The sequence below is a fragment of the Nelumbo lutea genome, chromosome 5, assembly GCF_056320005.1.
Source record: "Nelumbo lutea isolate HS-2025 chromosome 5, American lotus-T2T, whole genome shotgun sequence".
Classification (NCBI taxonomy): domain Eukaryota; kingdom Viridiplantae; phylum Streptophyta; class Magnoliopsida; order Proteales; family Nelumbonaceae; genus Nelumbo; species Nelumbo lutea.
Window position 1 is genome coordinate 26,961,634 of NC_142688.1, and position 23,478 is coordinate 26,985,111.

The 23,478-nt window shown below is 38.6% G+C and overlaps 1 protein-coding gene across 1 annotated transcript in view; it reads left to right on the plus strand.

Moving 5' to 3' along the window:
• The first annotated feature begins 271 nt into the window (after positions 1-271).
• The window catches only part of LOC148851222 (zinc finger CCCH domain-containing protein 44), a 42,222-nt gene continuing 19,015 nt past the window's right edge, over positions 272-23,478 (plus strand). Inside the window, exons 1-5 of the mRNA XM_088947059.1 lie at positions 272-955; positions 1,115-1,194; positions 13,317-13,507; positions 20,687-21,605; positions 21,713-21,840. Coding sequence (XP_088803185.1) covers positions 498-955; positions 1,115-1,194; positions 13,317-13,507; positions 20,687-21,605; positions 21,713-21,840 — 1,776 coding nt within the window. The 5' untranslated portion in view covers positions 272-497. The remainder of the gene's footprint in view (positions 956-1,114; positions 1,195-13,316; positions 13,508-20,686; positions 21,606-21,712; positions 21,841-23,478) is intronic.

A 23,478-nucleotide genomic window follows, 5' to 3' on the forward strand; every position in this document is an offset into this window, starting at 1 on the left:
TAAGAGAGGGAACTTTGGACAAATTTAGTTTTCCACGTGGCAAATTAGCTGAAAATCAAATAAATTGCATTTACGAGGTATACCGTATGAACGGTTAGGCGTCGATATGAATGGGCCCAGAACAAACCCTATATGAAAGGGCCCCACATCAAACTAGAATTGTATGTTGCTTCTTCTTGGATAAAAGGGGGCAGTTTCGATATTTCAGTTGTAATTAGGGACATTTTCGGCGCACTCCCTTTCTTAAAGATAACTCCCCTTGTTAACCCCAGAACCAAAGGAGGCCTGATCTTTATGCGTACCCTTTTTTCCTTATCGGGGGACGGTCTGGCGCGTCCCGTCCCCGCTTTGGTTCGTCTGTGCTTACGGAACCAAAAAAACGACTATCGTATCATTTTCTTCTTCTCGCGCTGCCAAGTAGCGAAAAATTGAATTAGTAGCAGGACTGTGAATTTAGGGTTTCTTTGGTTGCTCTAATTTAGGGTTTCTACTTTGCCATGGAAGAAGAGGAGGAATGTGCGGGCGTTTACAGGCCTTCTCTGGAAATCGAGCATTCGAACCACGACAAGTTTGAGGAGCTTGAGGAGTTCCCAAATGTTCAACAATGCGGGGTTATTCCAGAGATGGACGATTCGCAACTTGTCGGGGGGTCGCCCGTTGTTACTGAAGGGGCTGATGTGGCTGGGGAAGGAACTGATATGGCTGAAGATGAGTCAGCTATGGTCGGGGAAGGGGCTGCTGTGGCTGGAGAAGAAGCTACGCCGATGGAAGAGGCGGAGGTCGAGATGGAGATGGACGCAGAGGAGACCGAGGTTACAGAGGCTACCAAAAGTGGCGGGAAGCGCAAGCGAGGACGGCAGGCGAAGGTTCAGCCCAGATATTCATCGAAGAAGAATGAAGAGGATGTGTGTTTCATTTGTTTTGATGGCGGGAACCTCGTGCTTTGCGATCGCCGGTGAGGTCTCCTCTTTTTCGTGTTATTCTTTTTCAATTTATTTATTTATTTTGACTTACTTTTATTGATTTCACCTTTATTTATTGTTTCTGGTTTTTGTAATAATTTCCCCTTCTCTTTCCTTGCTTATTCCTAAGAAAGTGTTTTGGCGGTTGTTAGGGGCTGCCCTAAAGCGTATCACCCTGCTTGTGTTAACCGGGATGAGGCATTTTTCCGTTCTAAGGGTCGCTGGAATTGCGGTGAGTGGCACTGTTTCACTTTAACTTCCTATTTTGTTGAACTTCTTGCATTTTATCGCTCATCTTATTCTTATTCTTCTGGCCTGCCCTGTCAAATGTTTTCTTTTTGGTGACTGATAGTGTGGTTTTTATGGTGGTTCTCATATTGTAAATTTGTAATGTGGGTCCTGTACGTTCGTATATTGTAAACTAGGGAGAGCTCGAGCAATGTAAACGAAAATATTGATTGGACATAGGCCTCACATATCACATTTTGCGTTTATGACAACAAAACTCGTATTCTTCTCTAGTTGCTTCACCAACCACATAACGAATTGGCTTGTAGTAGAAACTCTCTTGCATACCATATAACTTAGTTCAAACATATGCTAGTACGAATTCTTGGTTCCTTTTACATAAAACAATTCGTGGTTCCTTTCAATTAATGGAAAAATTCCTTATATATCCATTAATCTTATTTGATCTTTTTGTGCTTTCCTGTAAATGTCAGGAGGTGCATTAGAAAGACAAAATATATTGTGGGAAAATTATAGAGAAACCACTTCAAGGAACTGGTTGTTATTATTTGCGATATCGCCCAGCACACTGTTTGTCATTGGCGAACTGGTCCATGGAGTAACCCCTTGCAAATGTATATATGGGTGTGAGTGTGGTTACCTTGGAAATGCCTAACTCTGCCAGGGGTCTGAAAACTCTCTAAGGTCTCTTAGGCAATTATTTGCCTACAAGTAACTTGTTGGATTGTGCGTTCTCTCTGTAGGGGAATTGTGAAATGATCTGAATTTATACTTTCAGATTTATAGAATCCGTGGCACTTTGTTGCTTGTTTGTGCTCTCGCTTGTGGGTATAAGCTTTGATTCACGTGCGAATTTGTGCCAGGCCTTTGAGATATAGTTGCCATTCTTCTGGTAACTCTACTGCAGTTTATGCAAATAAGAGAGCTGGTAACTTGTGGCATAACCAGGTGGGATGAATATTCAGATCACTGGGGGCAAAACTGCTGCAGGTGTTAATGCAAGTTTTTCTGCCCTTGGCTTAAGGCTAGATATGTTATTTGGTGGTGTTCAATGAGTAGTGAGCGGGAGAGGCAGAGAAGGAAGACGCCATTTTGGTTTTAGAAGAAAATTGAATGCTTGATTATTTGAAGAAGATTGCCCCACTTTTTGATTAGTTGTAAGCAATATTGTTTTATTTTTGAGTTGCTGATAAAATAATGTTGTTTTTTTAATTGAGTTTACAGACAGACAGCCCAACCAAAAAGTTGCTCAGGCATAATGTTGCCTACTGTTCAATTAGAACCTCTCATCCCCTGATTTAGCTATTCCTTCAGTGATGGGTTTTAGTTTCCTCGATATTCATCTCATCTGGTCATTCAGCTGAGATGTGATTTCTCTAATAGATTATCCATGGACTCCTCCCCAAACTTTGACACCGCAATATTGCATTTCTTGAATCTCCTTCAACAGTTATTGATGTGATCTAGTATTCTCGTGCTACTTGACTGTACTGGGACCAACCAACAGGGCTCCAACCTTTTCTTCTGTGGAGTCTTCTTTGGAACATGTTTGTAATGGAAAAACAAAGGCATCTTTCTTTCTACCATGTTCATATGTAAGTGAAGATAATTGCATGAGAAGGTAGTTTAGGCAAAACACAGAGTTTATTCTCTTAATAGCTTTCAATTCAGACCAAAGTCTATCTTTAAGGTTGTTTGCATCCTATCCACAAGCCATTTTGAAAATTTAAAGCACCTTCCTGATCATGTATTACTTCAAATCTTCTGGGTCATGGATCTCAATATTAGACATTGACTAAATCTAATCTATTTTACTGCTAACTTCTGAAGTTCCTACTACGTTGTTGATATTATTGGTTCATTTCTTATTCCTGGTGATTTTATCTGTGTGGCTTGAGTTATTCTGGGTGGCTAGGTTCAATCTCGTATATGCTTCTTTAAAGACCGAGCTTTTGACAGATGGGAATAAACAAGGACACTATTTTTTTTCTCATTGACTTATAAATGGTAAGGATCCTTTAGTCGCCTATTTGTTGGGTATCCTAAATTTTTATAATCAGAAACTCAGAATATAATAAAACTTTATTAATAAAAAGGATGAAGTACAGTTTCCATGCCTTTTTTTCTTCCTGATTAACAGCAAAAAGGAAATAACTACTGTTTCCAAGTTGAGTCTAGCATTTTTTCGTTCATGCAAGGTATTGAAACACTTGTATTGTTTATCATTGTTTTGATACTTCATCTAAGGGAGTTTTTTGTAGTGATGTCAACAGGTTGGGTTTGCCTCAACCTAAACCCAACCCAACCTGGCTAGATAAGGAAGGGTTATAAACCTGATTATGGATGATCTGACACTAACCCCATAAGGTCAGGTCTGTGCAGTTTTACCATTTAACCTGACCCACTGATTAGAGATTGGCAATTGCAACATCCTTCTTAGCTTCTCAAGGATGGTAAGTGTTGATAATTTTGTAAGACCTGATGTTCTGGCTCTACTTAAAGGTGTACTTCCTGCCTAAGCTATGTTGGACGGAGAGAGTTTATTGTTGAAAGGGACTATAAAATTGTTATAAACTAGCTACAGTCGGGTAAAGAAGCACTATGGATTTTCAGGTCATTGGTTAGATAATCTAGATCTGAGCTGGTGACCTGATTACATTGTCCAGTTGGGTCCCAGGAACGGCAAACACAATGTTAACATGGAGGTGTTATGCGAGGCGTTCTACTACCTGGAGGTGTGAGGCATAGTTCAGAAGTCAGAATGCAACATGCATAAGCCTCCTTAAGAGGAGGGGGATGAGGAGGAGGAAGAGGAAGGAAGACCTCATTTTTCTTTATTTAGAAAAAAAATCTACAGTGGGTCCCTTCCAACCTGGCGAACTGTCTCTCACCAGATAGGTGCAACCCGAGATACCTGAAGCCTAGTGATGAGAACAGAACAAGGCTTGAAGATTGGTTGAGTGAACAAAACAGCAATGATGATTCTGATAGAGACGAAACGCTAGGTCTGGGAAGTTTGTCTCCGAAAAGCAACAATGATCTTCTTGAAACAAAAAGTTTGTATACAGAGTTGTTGTTTTTAGACGAAGAGACTGAAGAGGCAGGTGGCGGGAAGACTAGGAATGGTGAAGAAATTGGTTCTAAAGCTGTGAAAACTCCTCCCTTCGTCTAGGGAGCTGACCCTGAGTCTAATGAATTACAAGATGTTGGTGGAGAGGGACGATAATTGGCCGTGAGGATGGATGCAGGTATTCTAGTGTCAGAAACATAGAGAAAGGTTTTCCAAGTGGGTAGGTCGTCAGGAAGTGATTCTTTCACCATGTCTACTTCACAACCTTGTCCAAAAAGGGGAAAGGCTTTAAAACCATTTGTCGACTGTCAGCAAGTCATTTCCAGTGATTCTAGTCCTACCCCCGTTCTTTCAGGTATGGGTGTCAATTCTGTTTTAGGTACTGACTTGTTTGCTATGCCTGTAACAGATATCCCAGCTTCCCATCCAGGAGTTTCTGATGCAAGAGAGAGGGTGATAGTGGAAGGAGGAGAGAGGGTGTTGGAAGGAAGTAGTAAGGGGGAGGTGGATAGAATTTGGGAGTTGATCTGTACGATGATGGAGGAACAAAATAAAAAGGAAGGACTCGTAGAAAGATGCTATAGCCAAAATAAGTGTGAGAAGGGTAAAATTCTCTCTCAAACATTGGCAGGAAAGGATGGAGAAATTGGGAAGGGGGGGGGGAAGAGGAACAAATAAGAAAAAAGATCTGAAGTGGAAAGGCTAATTTCAGACATTGAGGGGGATTTAGAATTCAAAGGGGATAGGAGGAAGGGCCTAAAATGAGGAGAATATGGCCTCTTATTGGGTTCCTTTGTTATTTTGTATCGATGAAAATTATTAGCTGGAATGTAAGAGGGTTAGGGAGTGCAAGGAAGAGAAGAGCGACCAAAGACCTACTCCGAAGGGAAAAACCTGATATTGTGTTGTTACAAGAATCCAAACTGATGGAATTAGATGGGAGATGGGTTAGGAGTTTTTGGAGGTCTAGAGGTTTAGGTTGGAGTTCGTCTCTTTCTTGGGGAGCCTCGGGGGGGGGGGGGATTGTAACACTATGGAGGGAGGATGTAGTGGAAGTAGTGGAAGAATTGATAGGCAGACTCTCAGTTTCTATTAAGTGCAAGAATGTAGAAAATGGGTGTGTATGAGTCTTAACCAATGTTTATGGCCCTAATTCCTATAGAGAGAGGAATGAGATGTGGGAGGAACTATATGCAATAAAGGGGCAATGGAATGATCCTTGGTGCCTGGGCGGGGATTTTAACGTCATTAGATTCTCTGATGAAACCAGTAATCCCCAAAAGGTAATCTCAACAAGCATGAGGAAATTTAATGGTTTTATTGAAGATTGTGAACAAAAGGAAATACCTCTGTTGCAAGCCAGTTACACTTGGTCCAACCTTCAGGAAACCCCTTTATGCTCGAAGTTGGATAGATTCATTTTTAACCTTGCCTGGGAGAATAGTTTGGAAAACTTGGTTGCTAGGGCATTACCCAGGGTCACCTTCGGTCACTGTCCTATCCAAATAGGAACTGAGTCTTTTCCTATAGGACCCAAACCTTTTAGATTCGAAAATATGTGGCTTACCCATCCAGATTTTGTGAAAAAAGTGAAGGAGTAGTGGGGTGAGGAGGAGAGGGGAGTAAGATGGAAGGGGATCAAGTTCCATAAGAAATTAAAAAGGTTGAGAGCCAAAATAAAAGAGTGGAATAGAGATCAGTTTGGTAGAATTGAGGAGCAAAAATTGGGCCTAATCTCTCGAATAGAGAATTTGGATGTAAAGGAATCTCACAATGGGCTGACCAAGGAGGACAGAGTGTTAAGGAGGCAATTAAAAAAGGAGTTGGAAGAAGTGTTATTGAGGGAAGAAATTAGTTGGAGACAAAAATCTAGACACAAGTGGATTAAGGAAGGCGATGGGAACACTAGATTCTTCCATGATTTGGCAAAATGGGAGACGAAGAAAGAATTTTGTGACCAAGCTAGAGATAGGAGAGGAGGTGATTACCAACCAGGATGACATAGCCAGAAAATTTGTGGACCACTTCAAATCGATTTATAGAAGGCCTTTGAGTGAGAGAACAATCATGGAAAGGGTGGATTGGCCAAGAATTGATGAAGGGTTGGCAAGGTGGCTGGAAAGGGATTTTGAGGAAGAAGAGATTAAGAAAGCTGTCATTCTAATGGATAGATCCAAGGCTCCGGGTCCAGATGGCTTTACAATGGGTTTTTATCAAGACTGTTGGGAGGTGTTGAAAGAGGATCTAGCTGAAGTCTTTAAGGAATTTGCAGACAATCACACTATAAGCCCTGGAATTAATGCCACCTTTTTGGCCTTGCTACCTGAGAAGAATGATGCTAACCACCCAAAAGATTTTAGGCCTATTAGTCTGGCGACAAGCATCTATAAAATTACGGCTAAAGTGCTCTCATTGAGGTTCAAAATAGTCCTCCCTACCATCATTAGTGAAACTCAGGGGGCTTTCATTCAAGGGCAACAAATAACAGATCAGATCTTAATTGCGAATGAGTGTGTGGAGGAAATGAAAAGGTCTACTAGGAAATGATTCATTTGTGAATTGGATCTTGAAAAGGCCTATGATTTGGTGGACTGGGAGTTTCTATTAGAGGTTATGCGAAATGGTGGATTTGGGGACAAGTGGTGTAGTTGGATTTTTGGGTGTATCAGTACTTGTCACTACTCTATTCTGGTAAATGGTACGGTGAGGGATTTTTTTCCAGCTTGCAGGGGTGTCAGGCAAGGGGATCCACTTTCACCCTTCCTTTTTACCTTAGTAGCTGATGTGATTAGTAGGATCATTACTAAGGCTGACAATGAAGATGACATTATGGGTTGGAGAATAGGGAGACACCAAGTCCCCGTCACCCACCTTCAGTTTGCAGACGACCTAATGATTTTTTGTGAAGGAGGTCTTAGTGAAAAGGTAGCAAACCTAAAGGAGCTAATAAAAGGATTTGAAAGTGTCTTTATTTTGAGAATAAATCTGGAAATGAGTTGCGTAGCAGGTATAAATTTGGAGGTAGGGGAGGTCGAGGCTATTGCAGAGTGTCTTAAGTGTTCCACCTTTGTTTGGCCTATGTCATATTTAGGGCTTCCTTTAGGGGCAAATCCTAGGGAGAGTAGATTTTGGACCCAGTGTTAGAAAAGTTTGAGAAGAGATTAGTCTCATGGAAGAGGAACTATATCTCTTTAGGAGGAAGAATTACCCTAATAAGAGCTACCTTGGCTAACTTACCTACCTATTATTTGTTTGTCTTTAGGATACTAGTTAGTGAAGCTAGGAAGCTGGAGAAGTTGATGAGAGACTTCTTATGGGAGCCGGGACAAGAGAGAAAGGATGACTTGGTTAATTGGGAAATTGTCTACAAAAGTAAAGAAGAGGGGGGTTTGGGAATTGGGAGGGTAACTAGAAAGAATCAAGCTCTGTTAGGGAAATGGTTGTGGAGATGGCCTTTGGAAAGAGAGAGATTGTGGCATGAGGTGGTGGGAAGCATTCATGGGAGGTCAGAGAATGGATGGGATGCTGGTGTATCGAGACAAGCTAACCTAGCAGCACCTTGGAAGGCTATTCACAACACCCTTCTTCAATTCCTCAATTTTATTAGGTATGAAGTTTGCTTTGGCAACTCTATCCTTTTTTGGGAGGATATTTGTGTAGGAGACTCACTGTTAAAGGATTTGTTTCCTTCGCTTTTTTTCTATTTCTTTGTACAAAAAAGAGGTGGTCTCAAAATTTGTCTCACCTTTGGGAACACCCTTAGATCCTACTTTGGATTTTGGGTTTCGTAGAGGACTTGGGGATGCTGAAATTGAGTCTCTTTCTTTGTTGCTTGGGTGTCTTAATCAGGTTTGTTTGGATCCCTCCAAGCCAGATAAGAGGGTTTGGACTCCTAGACCCAATGGAACCTTCATTTGTGCTTTTTTTTTCAAGTCCATCTCTCAATTTCCTACTCACCAACCCTTTCCGTCAAAAGAAATTTGGTGTAAGCCAGTTCCCCCAAAAATTATGGCTTTTTGTTGAGAAGTTTTCCATGGGAAAGTACACTTTAGACAACCTACAAAAGAGAAGATTTTCTCTGTATTTCTCCTAATTGGTGTATCTTTTGTAGAGCTCATGGTGAGGATTGTTACCATCTATTAGTATCTTGTCCCTTTTCTGCAAACCTTTGGGCTTGGCTACTTTCGTTGTTTGGGGGTAGTTGGAGTCTACTAGCAGAAGTTCACATGCTCTTCAACCATTCTACCTTTTTTTGGCCTACAAAAATAGGGAGAATTATGTGGAGATGTGCTCGTGCTGCCTTGACTTGGACTCTTTGGGAAGAAAGGAATCTCAGAATTTTTCAAGATAAGGAAATGGACAACCAAGATTTGATAGACTGTGTGTTAAACAGGGCAATACATTGGCTGAAGACTTTGGAAATCTTTCATCAATTCTCCTTTAATGACATTTGGAGAAATTGGTCAGCAGTAGCAAGGTGTTCATCTTTAAAGGCCAAATCAATTACAAGCTGGTCTCCTCCACCCGAAGGCTCAATTAAGTTGAACTTTGACGGAAGCAGCTAGGGTAATCCAGGATTATTCGGAGAGGGGGGTGCTTTGAGAAATGTGAAGGGAGAGATTTTGTTGCTCTACTAAGGTCCTTTGGGAATTGAGAATTTCATCAGGGCAGAACTTTTAGCAGCTGTACAAGGGGTCCAATTTGCAAACCAGCTGGGGGTACAACACCTAATAATCGAGGGGGATTCCAAAGTGGTGGTGGGTTGGTTGAAAAATTCTGAAGAGGCTATGTGGCGATACAAGAATGAAATGAAAAAATTTAGTTGGTTGACAAGGAATATGTTGGTCACTGTACAGTGGGTGGGGAGATCAGCAAATACCTTGTCAGATGTGTTAGCTAAGCAAGGGGTAAATAGGGAAGAATTATTTTGGGCTCAGTTGTGATTCTTGTTTTTCTTTCCTAGTTTACTTGTAAGTTTCAAGGAGGGGCTGCAGCTTGCGCCTCTCGTTGAGATGTTGTATGAACTCACTCTAATTTGCTTCTGAATCAATAAACTTATTATTATTCATAAAAATTTTTTTTTATGTTAAGAAGAATGAAGATGCATTGCACCACTAGCTGGAAGGGGGATCTTGTCAAAGACCCAAAGTCGGGGTGAGCAAGCAAAGCGAGCAAAACTACAGACTCAATTTGTAGTTTAGACTTCAAATTTAAAGTGAAAATTAAGTTTCTAGGACCTTCTTAGGTTCTGATGTGATCGTATGTCAGACATACAATTATCCAATATGGTTTTTAATCACTTCATGCCAATTGTCTCATTTTTCCCGAGCCATGCATGATCCAGTTACAGCCTTTTACAAGTAAAATTTAGCCAGACTTGGCAATCGGGATCTGTAGTATACTTCTCGGAAAACATCTTTGTTTAAATGCAATAGAAACATCAAATGAATACATATTTTATTAAAAGAGTAGCAACAATGAAAAGGTGTTGACTGTATAGCAATTAAAGCACCAGATTATCAAGAATGCAGGCATCTATGAATGAGAGAGTATCATTATGTTCACCAAACTTGATAAAAAATAAAAGCAGAGCTACAATTCAAACCAGGTCCACGCACTCCCCATGCAGAAGTGTCCTGTTGACCCCTGTTCTGGCGAGAATGATGAGCTACACTGTTTGCCGCAATGTTTTGAAAGGCATGGGATTGATGAACTTGAATTTGATTTCTGAATTAGCAATGTCCTGGTCAAAAATTTGAAACTTGGTCAAAATCATAATTAAGTCCTGAAACATCGGAAACTTAATTAGAATTGTAAACTTTGGCTGTCATGGGTGCAATAATTGTAAATTTGTTGGATGCAACAAGGATAAAACTTTTGCAACCAATAAGTTCTTTGACCAATTAATCCTCAAGTTAGACATCCTCTCAAAGAGTTTCACAACCAGCCTCATTTTCCACTCCCTCCCTATTTTCTCCATCACAAAAAATAAGTATATCATATGCAAACTGTAAGTGAGTGACCAAAATATTATTCCTCCCAATTGACTAACCCTTGAATAGCTGCAAACAATTTGCTCTCGAAATCAATTTACTTAGGGCTTCAGCAATGAAAGTAAATAGAAAGGGAGAAAGGGGGTCACCCTGCCTAAGCCCACTGAATCCTTCAAAGAAATCATACACTGTCCCATTAACCATTACTGAATAGTGACTAGTTTGTTAACATCCCTTAATCCATTTACACCACAAATTTCCAAAGCCACACCTCCTAATAATATCGATCAAGAAGTTCCAATCTACTAAATCATAGGCTTTTTCCAATCATGTTTGATAGCCACTCCTTTCCTCTTTAATCTCTTTTGAGCCTCCATACATTCATTGGCAATTAAGATTTTATCAATAATCTGTCTATCCTGTATAAAGGCCCCTTGAGATCGAGAAACAAATGGAGGGGTCACCTTCTTAGTCCTTAGAGACAACACCTTTGCTATCACCTTGTAATTGGTCTGAAATTTTTTGGCTGGTTGGCATTGTTCTTTTTTTGGATCAGCGCTAAAAATATTGAGTTCATACCCGGACTTATCACCCCTCTTCTATAGAATTCATTGAACACTCTGAGCAGATCTCCTTTAATTATGTCCCAACAGTCTTGATAGAACGTCTTTGTGAAACCATCGGGTCCTGGTGCTTTTGATTTGTTCATAGAAAAGGCCGCTTCCTTAATCTCTCCCTCTTCAAAATTTTTTTTTCCAAAACTTGGACTTGAGTCTTCCCCAGTGTCTCCCAATCAATGCCTTAATCCTCCATCTCTCAACTAGGGGTCTTCTGTTATTCCATCAGCATATCAGGCTGTGTTGATATTTTGAACCTCGAGATGCAGTATTTTCTTTTGATTTTTTTCATGTACAGTTGTTCTATTAATTGGTGTTATCTGGTTAACAATCCCTACGAGGGACAATTCATGATGTTTTGGAATGACTATTACCAATGATAGATGAGAAAAAAATGGAAGAAGCTGGTGATTCCCTGAACTTTTTTGGCAATGGATTACAATGATCATATTGTGCTTGAATCAAGTTACATGCTAGGCACGCCTACCTGGTCGTTTTACCTTTTCACCTGCATATTTCTGATCAACCATCTAAACCATTTCGTCTCATTTTCATAACTGCAAACAGTGTTTTCCCCATTCTTCAGCCAACTAACTAGTACCTTTACCAATATTCATCACACTAGCTTGCTGAACCCCCTCTAACACACTGACATTTCAGTCATTGTAGTCTCCTTCACCACTTGGCCCTGAAAATATTGCTTTCGCAAGCCCTTATCCCTCACAATCCCTTCTTCATTCCTTATATCTCCTCTGTCCTCTCACCCCCAAGGGTCCTGGATTTCCATAACTACTTCCATCAAATTTATGCTGTCAAAATATCCTCTTTGGGTTCCCACCTTCTCAATTCCTTGATTATTGTAAATGCTGAAACTGCCACTGCCAGTCAGCCACCACCTCCCATTCTCTTACAATGTCATTGATAGAGAAAGGCTTAAAGATCTCCAATGATTTTATCCAGAACACCACTTTAATCTTTATGAATTCAATTAATGGCTGCTTGGTTCTATTTTGTTCTTTAAAGATTCTTGCATTCCTTTTCTCCAAATTGTCCATAAGATTGTTGCCCTTGTACACTTGCATAATGCTCTTTCTCTTCTTATGGTTTACCCTAAAGGTCCAAGAGAGAATGTATCTGTCACACAAGTTGGAGTTGCCTTCCTGCAGCCAAATAGATAAAAAAAATTCCCAATTACCAACAACAAATGAACCCTTGCAGGAACTAGTTCAGACCACACCTCATCACAAGCATTGTAAAGAATGCATCAATTAGGGTATAAGCACAAGCATTATAAAGAACACATCAATTAAGGTATAGGCACCAATAGCATCTCTCTCTTTTTTTCTTTTTTTTTTTGGTAATATGTCCAGCAAAAAATTTGAACCCTTGGAGGAATTGGTTTAACCATACCTCTTTAACAGAAAAGGACTGGGATGGGCCACGATGGGAAGAAAGAGCCTTAAAGAATGAGGCTCAAGAAAAAGAACCAGAAGGTCAAGGACTAGGAATCTGAACCCTCTTGTTGGCTTTGAGGGTTCCACAAAAATTCCCTCCAGCTCATATAAAAGTAATTAATAATGTTATCAAGCTATGACTCTCAAATTCCCCTTCAGAAAACTAAATTGCAATTAAACCCAAAGGGGGAGGAACTAGGGAAAAAAACCTAGAAACTAGCTCATTCTTGAAGGAGGAAAGGTTAAAGAAGGGAAATGATCTCTAAGAGAAGTCTCCGCCAACCATACTGAAACAGATTCTATCACTTTAACACACATCAAGCCTGAGGAGGAATGAAGGAAGCATACTGTGAATAGCCTTCCAAGGAGATGCTAATGCTGCCTTTGTTGATACTCTGGCATCCCAGCCATTATCCTCTACCCCATGATTGCTTGCCACCAACTTGTGCTACAATTTCTCTATCACTTGGGAATCTCTGCAACCATTTCCCTAGTAATGCCTTGTTCTTCTTAGCCACCCTCCTAATCCCCAGCCCTTCCCCTGGCATCCATAAAATGTCTCTCATAATCGTCTCCACCTTTCTAATTACCCCTTGTGGCATCCTGAAAATTAATAAATGGTGATAGGTAAATTAGAAAGAATGGACTTAATGAAAGTAATTCTTCCTCCAAGTGAGATATAGTTCCTTTTCCAATCTGCTAACTTCCTGTAAGTTGCATGTTTTCACTGATTTTCTTTCTTTTGAGCTAATGGAATTATTGCTAATTTTCGTCTAATTAGCCATGTAAGCTGAGCTTACTGTTTTGAAATGTGGTTTTTGAATATCCTGCTATTTTTTTTTGATTGCTAATTTCCTGCTACTTATAGACATTGGTTTCAGTGCTTGTTAATATGGTTTGGTCTTTGGATTTCCTAAAACTCTTTTGTTTGCTGGCATAACTGCTGCCTTTTGTGATTGTCATTCCTGCAGGTTGGCATATATGTAGCAAGTGTGAAAAGGCTTCTTCCATTTATATGTGCTATACATGTACATTTTCTTTATGCAAGAATTGCATCAATTTAGCTGAGTTCTTTTCTGTTAGAGGAAACAAAGGTTTCTGTGCTACATGCAGGAGTCTTGTAATGCTGATTGAAAATGGTGCCCAGGCTAACCCGGAAATGGTATGATTTATTGTCTCTCTTAAGATGTTTTTCAGTTTAGTTGGATGGCTTTGTTTTTATTCATCTAGTGATTTAGGATCTGTTATTATGGATTTTTTTAGAAGGTTTTTCATTTTTGTTATACATTTGATAGAACAATACACTGAGTTTCTTATTCTCAAGTTTGGCTGTAGCAACATTTTGGGTCAAACATTCTTTACTTTCCCGGTTGGGTTTTAGTTCATACACTTAAGATATTTGCATTAATGTTAGAAACAGAATATACGAATTTGCATTCTGAATTACAATCTTATTTTAGAGAGGTCAGACCTCTCCCCATTTATATAATTTCAACTTCGCCTAGAACGTATTATCCCTCATAACTCGTTTATTTAAAGTATCAGCCTATGGTTAGCTGATCTCTGAACCCACTGCACTACGATTTCCATCCTACTCATCATCCATCTAATCTTTTTGATTTCATTCCTGTACATCCAAAGAGCTTCTTTGTAATTCATCAGCCATCTGATTAGACCATTTGAATCCCTTTCTGTTATCAACTTCTGTATATTCATTTCTTTTGTTCTCTTCAAACCTTCCGTGACAGCCATCATTTCTGCTCCCAATGAGTCCCCTATTTCAATCGGCCCCGAGAGCATTGCTATTACAAGACTTGTTCCTAAAAACTCCCTACTCCTGGTTCCCCTGGGTTACACATTCTGCTTCCATCAAAATTTAATTTTATATAGCTTTCCTATGGAGGTAACCGTTTTTTGTGTTATATTTTCTTGGCCACTGAACAGTCTGCTATTTCTTCAAGTTTCTCAATATATCATTGACTGAATACAAATTAAAGGCCTCTAAGGTTTTCACCCAATGAGATACCTTCACTGATACGCATTCAAACAATGCCTTCAAGCTTCTCTCCTGATCTTTTTATCTTGCAAGGTGTTGAAGCCTGTAAGTTATTGGAGTTGCTCAGACCTTGCAAGTCATTTTAGTATTATCATTTAGAAGTCAATTCTGGGGACATGGCTTAATTTGTCATGAGTTCTGTACCACCAATTGCTCCTTGGAGTCCAGGGGTGTAACTTGGGCTGGGTTAGCCTGACCTTTGCTGAAAAGTTGGTGTTGGGGATTATGGTTGAAAAATGCAAACGTGTCTTAACTTCAGGTTGGGTTATTGTAATGCATTAGGAAAGTTGATCCAGCCCAACCTACGTTGTCTTTTCATATTTGTATATATAAATATTTATGTATGTATTTTTAAGTTTAAAGGCTATGCCCCCCCACCCCGCAACATGAGTGGAATACTCCTAAAGCACTGTAAACTTTTCCTCATCTAAAGTTTCAACCAACCACCCACTCAAAAAAAAAAAAAACTCTAGTTGACCCTAATTGGCTAATCATAAGTCTAGGAAAGTAGCATTTTTTTTCTTAAATTGAGAAAAAAAGGTGAAGAAATTGGGCTAACACAAGCTGAACCCTGCCTGATAGTTCAACAACTTGGGCTGGGATAGGATTGGCCTCAACCCAAGCTAACCTGCCCTGACTTGCACCCTTATTGGAATTCCTTTTTTTGCTTATACATGTGATTCATAGTTTTCAAGGCGCCAAGGTGAGGCTGGGCGTCAGGGGGGCGCCTTGTCGCCTATGCGATGGGTTTTTTTATATAGAAAACATAGATCCTGGGGTAGTTCCCTAGGTACCATAGCCATATTTCCTTAATAATTATTCATAATTTTCATAAGAAAAGTATAGAGTTCATGTTAAAGTATAGAAAATGAACATATTTATGAGAAGGAAAAGAAAATTCAAAAAATATAGGGGCTGAACCCTTAGTAGTAGTTGTAGAAAATGTGTTGATTAGGCAAAACTTTAAGTTCTTCCTTGCTTATTGGTTCAGATTTTAAAGTGTCTTTGAGGGTTCAATTCAGCATTTAGCAATGTTTGTATTGGTTAAATCCCAACAAATAAGAAAAGAATAAAAACAATTTAGTATTTAAACACACAAAATGAATATTTTAATTTAATAGTGCCTATTTTATAATTATAATGTCAAAAATAAAGAATAAAAAAGTATTTTACAATACATAGTACAAAACTGCTTGGCGATTAGGTGAGGCGAGCCTCAAAGGGCACCTTGTCGCCTAGGCGTCGCCTTGACAACTATGATGTGATTACAAAAACAAATTTAATGGATATCTTAATATGTTTCTCCTGGAATCCGACATTCATTAATCTGACCTCTGAAACTGCAGAAACCACAACAGAAGTTAGGATGCCAAGGTTGAATCTGGCCTTGTGGGAAAGGAAAACAAGGCTTGGTAGCTGTGGATCCTTTATTACCCTTTTCTTTACTGTCTTGTCCTTTTTATTCATCTTAAACTGTGTTCTGACACTTGAAATAGACTGGATTTGGACCATAAAATTGATTGGATTGGATAAAGTACTACAGGATTGAAAGCTATGTTGGATTTCAACTACTTCCTACAGTTTGACCCAGGCAACCTTTCTTTTAGCATTCAGTTGTGTGTAGCTTGCAAATGGGGCTGACCTTCAGCAGGGCTGCAATTGGATTGGATTTGGATCAGATTTAGCTACAACCAAATCAGATCTGGTTATCAAATCTTTGGATCCAAATCCAATCTGGAATCTGATATGTAGGATTCAGATTTAATCAACCTCCGCCTATTGTGCTCAAAATGACAAACTTTTAAAAAGTAATAAAAAACTAATTTCTTTTAACTTATACATGTATATTAAATGTATAAATATAAATACAAAATATCATCATCATTATCATCCAAGCCTTATCCCAACTACATGGGATGGGCTACATGAATCCTGTTTCACCATTCTATTCTGTTTAAAGTCATATCAATTTTTGAAAAGTGTGCTTAAATAATTTCTTTGTACTTCCACTCTTGCCCTTTTTGGTCTATCCCTAGCCCTTCTAGTCCCTTCAACATGCAACAGACCACTTCTTTTTACAGGTGCCGTCAGTGGTCTTCTATGCATGGGACAAACCATTTTAATATAGTTTCTCTCATTTTATCACCTATTTGAGCTACTCCTAGGTTCCTTTGAATGGCTTCATTCTTAGCCATCATTTCTAGTTTTTATTTTCTTTACTTATCCATCTCAGCATTTACATTTCTGCCACACTCATATTTAGGACATGTTTCTTTACTGGCCAAGACTCCACACCGTACATTATGGCTGACCTTACAACAGCTTTATAATTTTTTTTTGACGCCATAAAACTTCCTTTTAATCTAAGTTGTATTCTCCTATCACATAACACTCTGGATGCATCCCTCCATTTTGCCCATCCTGCTCTAGTTCTATGGGTGATATTGTCCTCATTCTCTCTCTTTTTTAGCACAGTCTCTCCCTTGTTATGAATTATTGAATTTATTAGTTATAAACTTTAGTATATATATACACATGATTATACTGTATATATTTATAATAATTTTCAATTGGACTTGGATTTAATCAGATTTGACGGGTTAAATCCACATCCTATTTAATTATTAATCTGCAAGTGCTAACATCCAAAATTGGGATAATCAGATAAGATGTTGAATTGGGTATCGGACTTCTGGAGTCCATTGACAGCCATGACCTTCACTCCAGTCTTCTTTTATATCTTTAGCTGATAATCAAATAAGTTTTATATCAGAGAAGAAGAATGGTCCCATTTGAAAAGAATCATGCAGATGAGGGTGAAGGATATACAACTATAAGTTGACTTAAGCAGGCAGCAATATCAAACAAGCAACTACAGCTTAGGGCTGAGCCTGAGAAGCCAGGGCCTGTACAAGGTTCATCATGCAAATCCTTCCTCAAGAGAAAACCATGAACCTTTTGCAAGAGAGTTCACAAGATCATTTTCTGATGGTACCTATCTGGATGAACTATTCACTTATTCAGTCAAACAGTCAAGCATCTCAGTTTTCTGATCTGATGTCTTGGAGCCCAAGGACCATCTGGACCAGTCAAAAGCTATCCAATCATTACTTGGTATTTATCAAAAGAAAAAAAAAAACAAAGCTATCCAATCACCACTTGGTGATAGAGGTAGGAAGCTGAAAACTTACAGCCAAAAGAAGAACCCAACATTGTGGTTGTAGGTTATTGCTGTAATTTTTCAAAGTTATTTTCTTTTCTCTTTGGTATTTTTTCAAATTGCATTAAGATATGGTTTTCCTAGTTGAATTAGGAGTTGGCTATCCTCATCATGGTAGTCGTATGTTTTCCTAATTGGTTTAGGACTTGTGTAGTTATTTCAGTAAGTGAAATGTTATCTTAGTAGGTGTGGTTCATTGTCCTAAGAGAACTCAGATTTGTCTCCTACCGAAAAAGTCAACTTTTTATTTCAGTCCTAAATGACTACTAGTATTTGAATCATCCTTGGTGTTTTAGTGGCATTTTCTTGGTTTTAAAGTAGGAGGCAAGGGAAAGAGGCATAGCCAGCCTTCCAATCTATGCTTATATTCAAGGCCTTTGGTTTTCTTCACATAAAAAGGTATAGTTGGAGTTTCTATGTCTAATGTTGGAATTGTTACAAATTCCTTTGTGATGTTGATTTTTTTGATCAATGACAGGAAACCATTAGATTAATAAAAAATTTAGTTACTACACTCCAGAGAGAGATAAAAAGGCTTAACTCTCTCCAAGAGGACAACAAAGAAAAAACTTACAAAACAGCCCAAAACATTTGATCCCTTCCCACCCCTGCTTTGCCAAAACATATGCAAATGCATTTGCTGTTCTCAACCCACTGAAATTGGATTTCCAGCTCTCTAGTCAGCCATTTAATCTCCCTCCTTTCATTAGCAAATTTCCACAGTCCACTTTCCTTCTGTCAGCAGCTTAACACCAGGTTTGAGTCCCCTTCAACGGCTAACTTTTGTATCAGTTCCTAGTCTTCCTTATACCCTCCAGTACAGCATAAATCTCAGCTTTAAGAGAATCCTCAACCCCAATGGGACCTGAATTGTAAGTACCTTCCCATCCTCATCTCTAAAGGCCCCTCCTACACCTGACGGTCCTGGATTGCCCTCACTACTACCATCAAAATTTAACTTTGTAAAGCCACAGGCTGGTGGTGACTACACAGGACAAACAGAAGAGCGAGCAGGAGCAGAATTAGCCACCTCCTCTAGCTATTCAGCAACGTATCCGTAGAAACATCATCAAACAGGTCCAAGGATTCTAGCCAGTTCACCACCCTAACTGTTATTACTTCAATAAGGGTTTTCTTTACTTCTTTCAAGGATTGCAAGCACCTTTGTGATGCTGATTCCTTCAAGAAACTATTGAGTTCTCTTTCTTAATTGTTACTCTAGGTGCTAACTCTAGAGAATCCTAGGCACTGATTCCTGGATTATTTTTATCCTCTTTGTAGGTATATTGTATATCACCTGGCATTTCTCTTCAACAATCAAATCTGGCCACCCACCTTCGGTCCAGGTTTTGAACTTTTGGATTCAGTGCCAGTCATCATCATCGTATCATCATCTAAGCTTTATCACAACTATATGGAGTTGGCTACATGAATCCTGTTTCACCATTCCGTTCTATTTAATGCTATACCCATTGTTAAATTTTGAAAGCTTACATTATTTCTTACTACTTTGACCTATGTACATTTTGGTCTTCCCTCACCTTTTGATCCCCTTCAACTTGCATGTGTTCAACATTGGTTCTGCCATCACTTATTCTCATTGGTGCTGTTGATGGTTTTCTATGCACGTGTTCAACATTTTTTTTTTGATTGAAGGGCTACACAATGGGGGGCAGTCCATCCCCCAACTCATAACCCCCACCACCACCACCACACACACACAATGCAGGTGCAGGTGGGATTTGATCCCAAGTCTCTGCTAGATCAGTAGGATACCTTACCAACCAGCTGGTTGGCACCTTGCTATGCACGTGTTCAACCATCTTAGTCTACTTTCTAACATTTTATCACATATTGGAGCTACTGTTGCATTCAATGCTAGTATTTGTTTTAATCAGAACATAATAAAGTGCATTTATAATTTGGAAATCAAAGGATTCCTTTCTGACCTCTCCAATTCTAAACATGATTAATCTTAACTTTGATGGTTGTACCTTGGGGGCTTATAATAAAAAAAAAGGTTGTACCTTGGGGAATCGAGGAATTTCTGGAGTTGGGTGTGTTTTCAGAAATTAGGAGGGAAGCATTGTTGCTCTATAAGTTTTGGTGACTATATTAGGGCAGATATTTGGTTGTTCTAAATGGGCTAAATCTGGCTATATCTTGGTATTGCAAGGATATCTTGGTTGAATCCTTGAAGGGGACTCAACATGTAATTGCATTTTGGTTGAGAAACAATAAAATGGTCATGGAAGATTAGATATATGTTAAAGGAGATTACAAATTTAGTGCTGGAACTGGGGACAGTTAACAGATGGACTCCGAGATCAGCTAATAGTGTTGGGGAAGGTTTTTCATAACAAAGGTCAAATAGAAAATAAATGTACTGGGGTTCAACTCCACAGGGTGGGAACTCATAAACATGAAGCATGATATTCGTAGGCAGCTAGCCAAGGATAGCTACCTTTTACAGGTGTTTTGCACATTAAACCAGAAAGCCAAACACTACTTTTTCAACACAACAGCCCATTAACTCCATACAACGATACAAGAAAATCGTCAGGACTAATCATAATAGTTTGAGCCTAAAATAAGTCCCTAATCATCAAGAGGAAACCTAAAATAACTCCCTCTTCTCTACTACCGCAAGCTAAATTGTCAACAAGCTGGATACAGTGGAATAAGATGTTCACTTCAGCAGTCAATAATTCTAATTTCTTTCTTCATCCATCAACCAACACATCAGCATCCAAAAATCTTCCTCAACATCCAATGAGAATGTTCCTTGATGTACAGTAGGATAATTTGTGATGCCTGTAAACACCCATGTGCTTTGCCACATCATTTAACACTTTTGGCTGCTTTATTGTACTTCTACTGTACGCTGTTCTAATTTTGTCTCTTTTGATTAAAATATCAGTATTAATGGCTGAATCATCAAATTGCTGTTGAATTAAACGATTATGAACTGCCAGAATATATTGTGCTTTATCTATTTCGTACTTTAATGGTTGGTTTCTGCTATTTATCTGAAGTTTTCTTTTGATTTCTGTATATATGTGCAGGCTAATGTAGATTTTGATGACAAAAGTAACTGGGAGTACCTTTTCAAGGATTACTGGATGGATTTGAAACAGAAGCTGTCTTTAGCTTTAGAAGAACTCACTCAAGCCAGAAATCTGTCAAAAGGATCTGGTGACACTCAGAAGGACGAATCTTCTGATGAACTGTATGATGCTAAAGATGATAAAGGTTCCAATTCAGACAGTTCTTCTGGTCATGCTGAAGAAGAAAATTCCAAAAGAACGAAGGCTAGAAAACGATCAAAGATCACCAAAATTGGGGATTCTCCTGGTGTGGCAGAGGCAGCTGGTGGAGATGAGATATTTATACCTGATAACACTGAGTGGGCTTCAAAAGAGCTTCTGGAGTTTGTTTCACACATGAGAAATGGTGATAAGTCTGTTCTATCACAATTTGATGTCCAAGCGCTCTTGCTAGAATATATTAAAAAAAACAAACTTCGTGATCCTCGGCGGAAAAGTCAAATTATTTGTGATTTGAGACTTGAGAACCTCTTTGGGAAACCACGTGTGGGGCATTTTGAAATGTTAAAGCTTCTTGAATCTCACTTTCTCATAAAAGATGATCCTCAGGCAGATGATATTCAAGGGGAAGCTGTCAATACTGACGCAAGTCCCTTGGATGTTGATGGGAACAATGATATTGTCACAAAGGCAAGTAAAGATAAAAAGCGTAAAACACGCAAGAAAGGAGATGAGAAAGGACCACAAACCAATCTTGATGATTATGCGGCAATTGATGTTCATAATGTTAACTTGATTTATTTGCGACGTAGCTTGATGGAGGATCTACTTGATGATACTGCTAAGTTTCATGACAAGGTCATTGGCTCTTTTGTAAAAATAAGAATTTCTGGCAACAATCAAAAGCAGGATATGTACAGGCTAGTTCAAGTTATAGGTATATTTTTATAATTACTAATTATGGCTTAAAAATTTGTGTCATTGGCATGCATATATCGGTGCACATTCTATAGAATTGTAAAACAATCAATAATTATGATGTAGGTACATGCAAAGCTGCAGAGTCTTACAAAACTGGCAAAAAGGAAACAAATGTGATGCTAGAAATATTAAACTTGAACAAGACAGAGATCATATCAATCGATACAATTTCAAATCAGGAGTTCTCTGAGGTAAGAATAAACAATTGAAGGCATGCCCCTTTTCTTATTAACTTTTTTTGATTGTTAATTAATGATCAGTAGCTTCATTAATGGAAATAAATTCAGCACTTGGTACAGGCAAAACTTCTTTTCACCTATTAGAGAGAGGACAAAAACAGGCCTTAACAAACAGTAGAAGCAACTATGTATAGAAGGTCTCCCCAATATAGATCTGATTTTCAGACCCCTCTTGCTATTGAGTCATTCCCTTTCAATGAATTTGGTGATCTGGGCATGCAAATTTTACTATAGAATTAAAGCTGGGTGGATAAAATGGAATTTTGTTTTGGAGTCTGATGCAACCGAAGAATACTAGTAAAGCTGAAGGCAAAACTGCTATGGGCTGCCATGTTTTGTTAGTTACAACAGAAGAGGAACACAAGGTCTTTCAAAAGGTTAACTATGATTCATCTAGTGTGATGTTGCATAGCTTAGAAAGATATACACTCGACTAGAACTTGGTAAAAGTTGATGAGCGGCAAACTTAGTCCGTATCTGTAATCTTGGAGAGCCTTATTGTTATAAATTTCAATCTGGGGGAAACCAGGAACTTAGAAATAGAATTGTTTAATGCTATGGAATAGTTCCTCTGAAACTGAGGAAGTGCCATTTGAAATGCGAGATTCTGTATCCAAACTTGTAAAAAAAATGCGAGATTCTGTATCCAAACTTGTAAAAAAAATGTGAGATTCTGTATCCAAAATGTTAGATCAGGATGCAAATCATAACTTCTTTTTTATTGTTCATTACAAATCAGAATAGTTTTTATTAGCAATCCAGAAGAAAATAGGGATTACAAGCAGAAAGTAAAGCCATTTAGCATGATCATAGTGCATTAAGCAGGTGGGTCCCTAGTGTGGTGGATAGTATGGTAAATAGCCTAGCAAGGGTAGGAGTATCAAGGGACAATCTGGTTTGGGGCACCACTCCAGGTCCTGTAGCTAATTTGTAGCACTGTTTGTTCTTCATTGTTAGTATATGGGCAGTTTAGAGTTATTATAACCTCCTCACTAGCTGGGACCTGTGCAACGCATGGGCTTTATTAAGCAAAATATAAAAATGGAAATCTATGACATTTTAAATTAGGCTTAGCTTGTCCAGCTCCAACCCAAGCATTCTTTTTGGGTGATTTACTTGTTTTAATTACTTTAGCATTTAATTTTTAATTTTTGTTAGTTAATTAATTTTATTTTTTAAGTTTCTACTGATTAATTTTAAAGCTATATGAATTAATTTTAAAATCGTTAATTTTGCAATTTTAACATTATGAAGTTATAATTATTTTTATTATTATTTTTTTAAATTTTGCTAACCTGGTTTTTGCTTAAGCTGTTTTCTTTGTCTTCTTAACCCAATTTGCTGCAATAGGTAACTTGATATTATAGATAACGTGTCAACACTGTCAATAGTTGATATGATGATACCATTTGTTTTCACTACTTTTGCTGCACATTACATGGTGATATTAACTTGATGTTATTGACTGTATCAACGGTGCACTCAGCTTCATCATTTAAACTGTTCACAGTTTCAATAATTCTCCAAACTGGCAGCTTATCAATGGGGTGAAGTAACTTAACCCTTCAACTATAAATGGTAAGTAAAGTT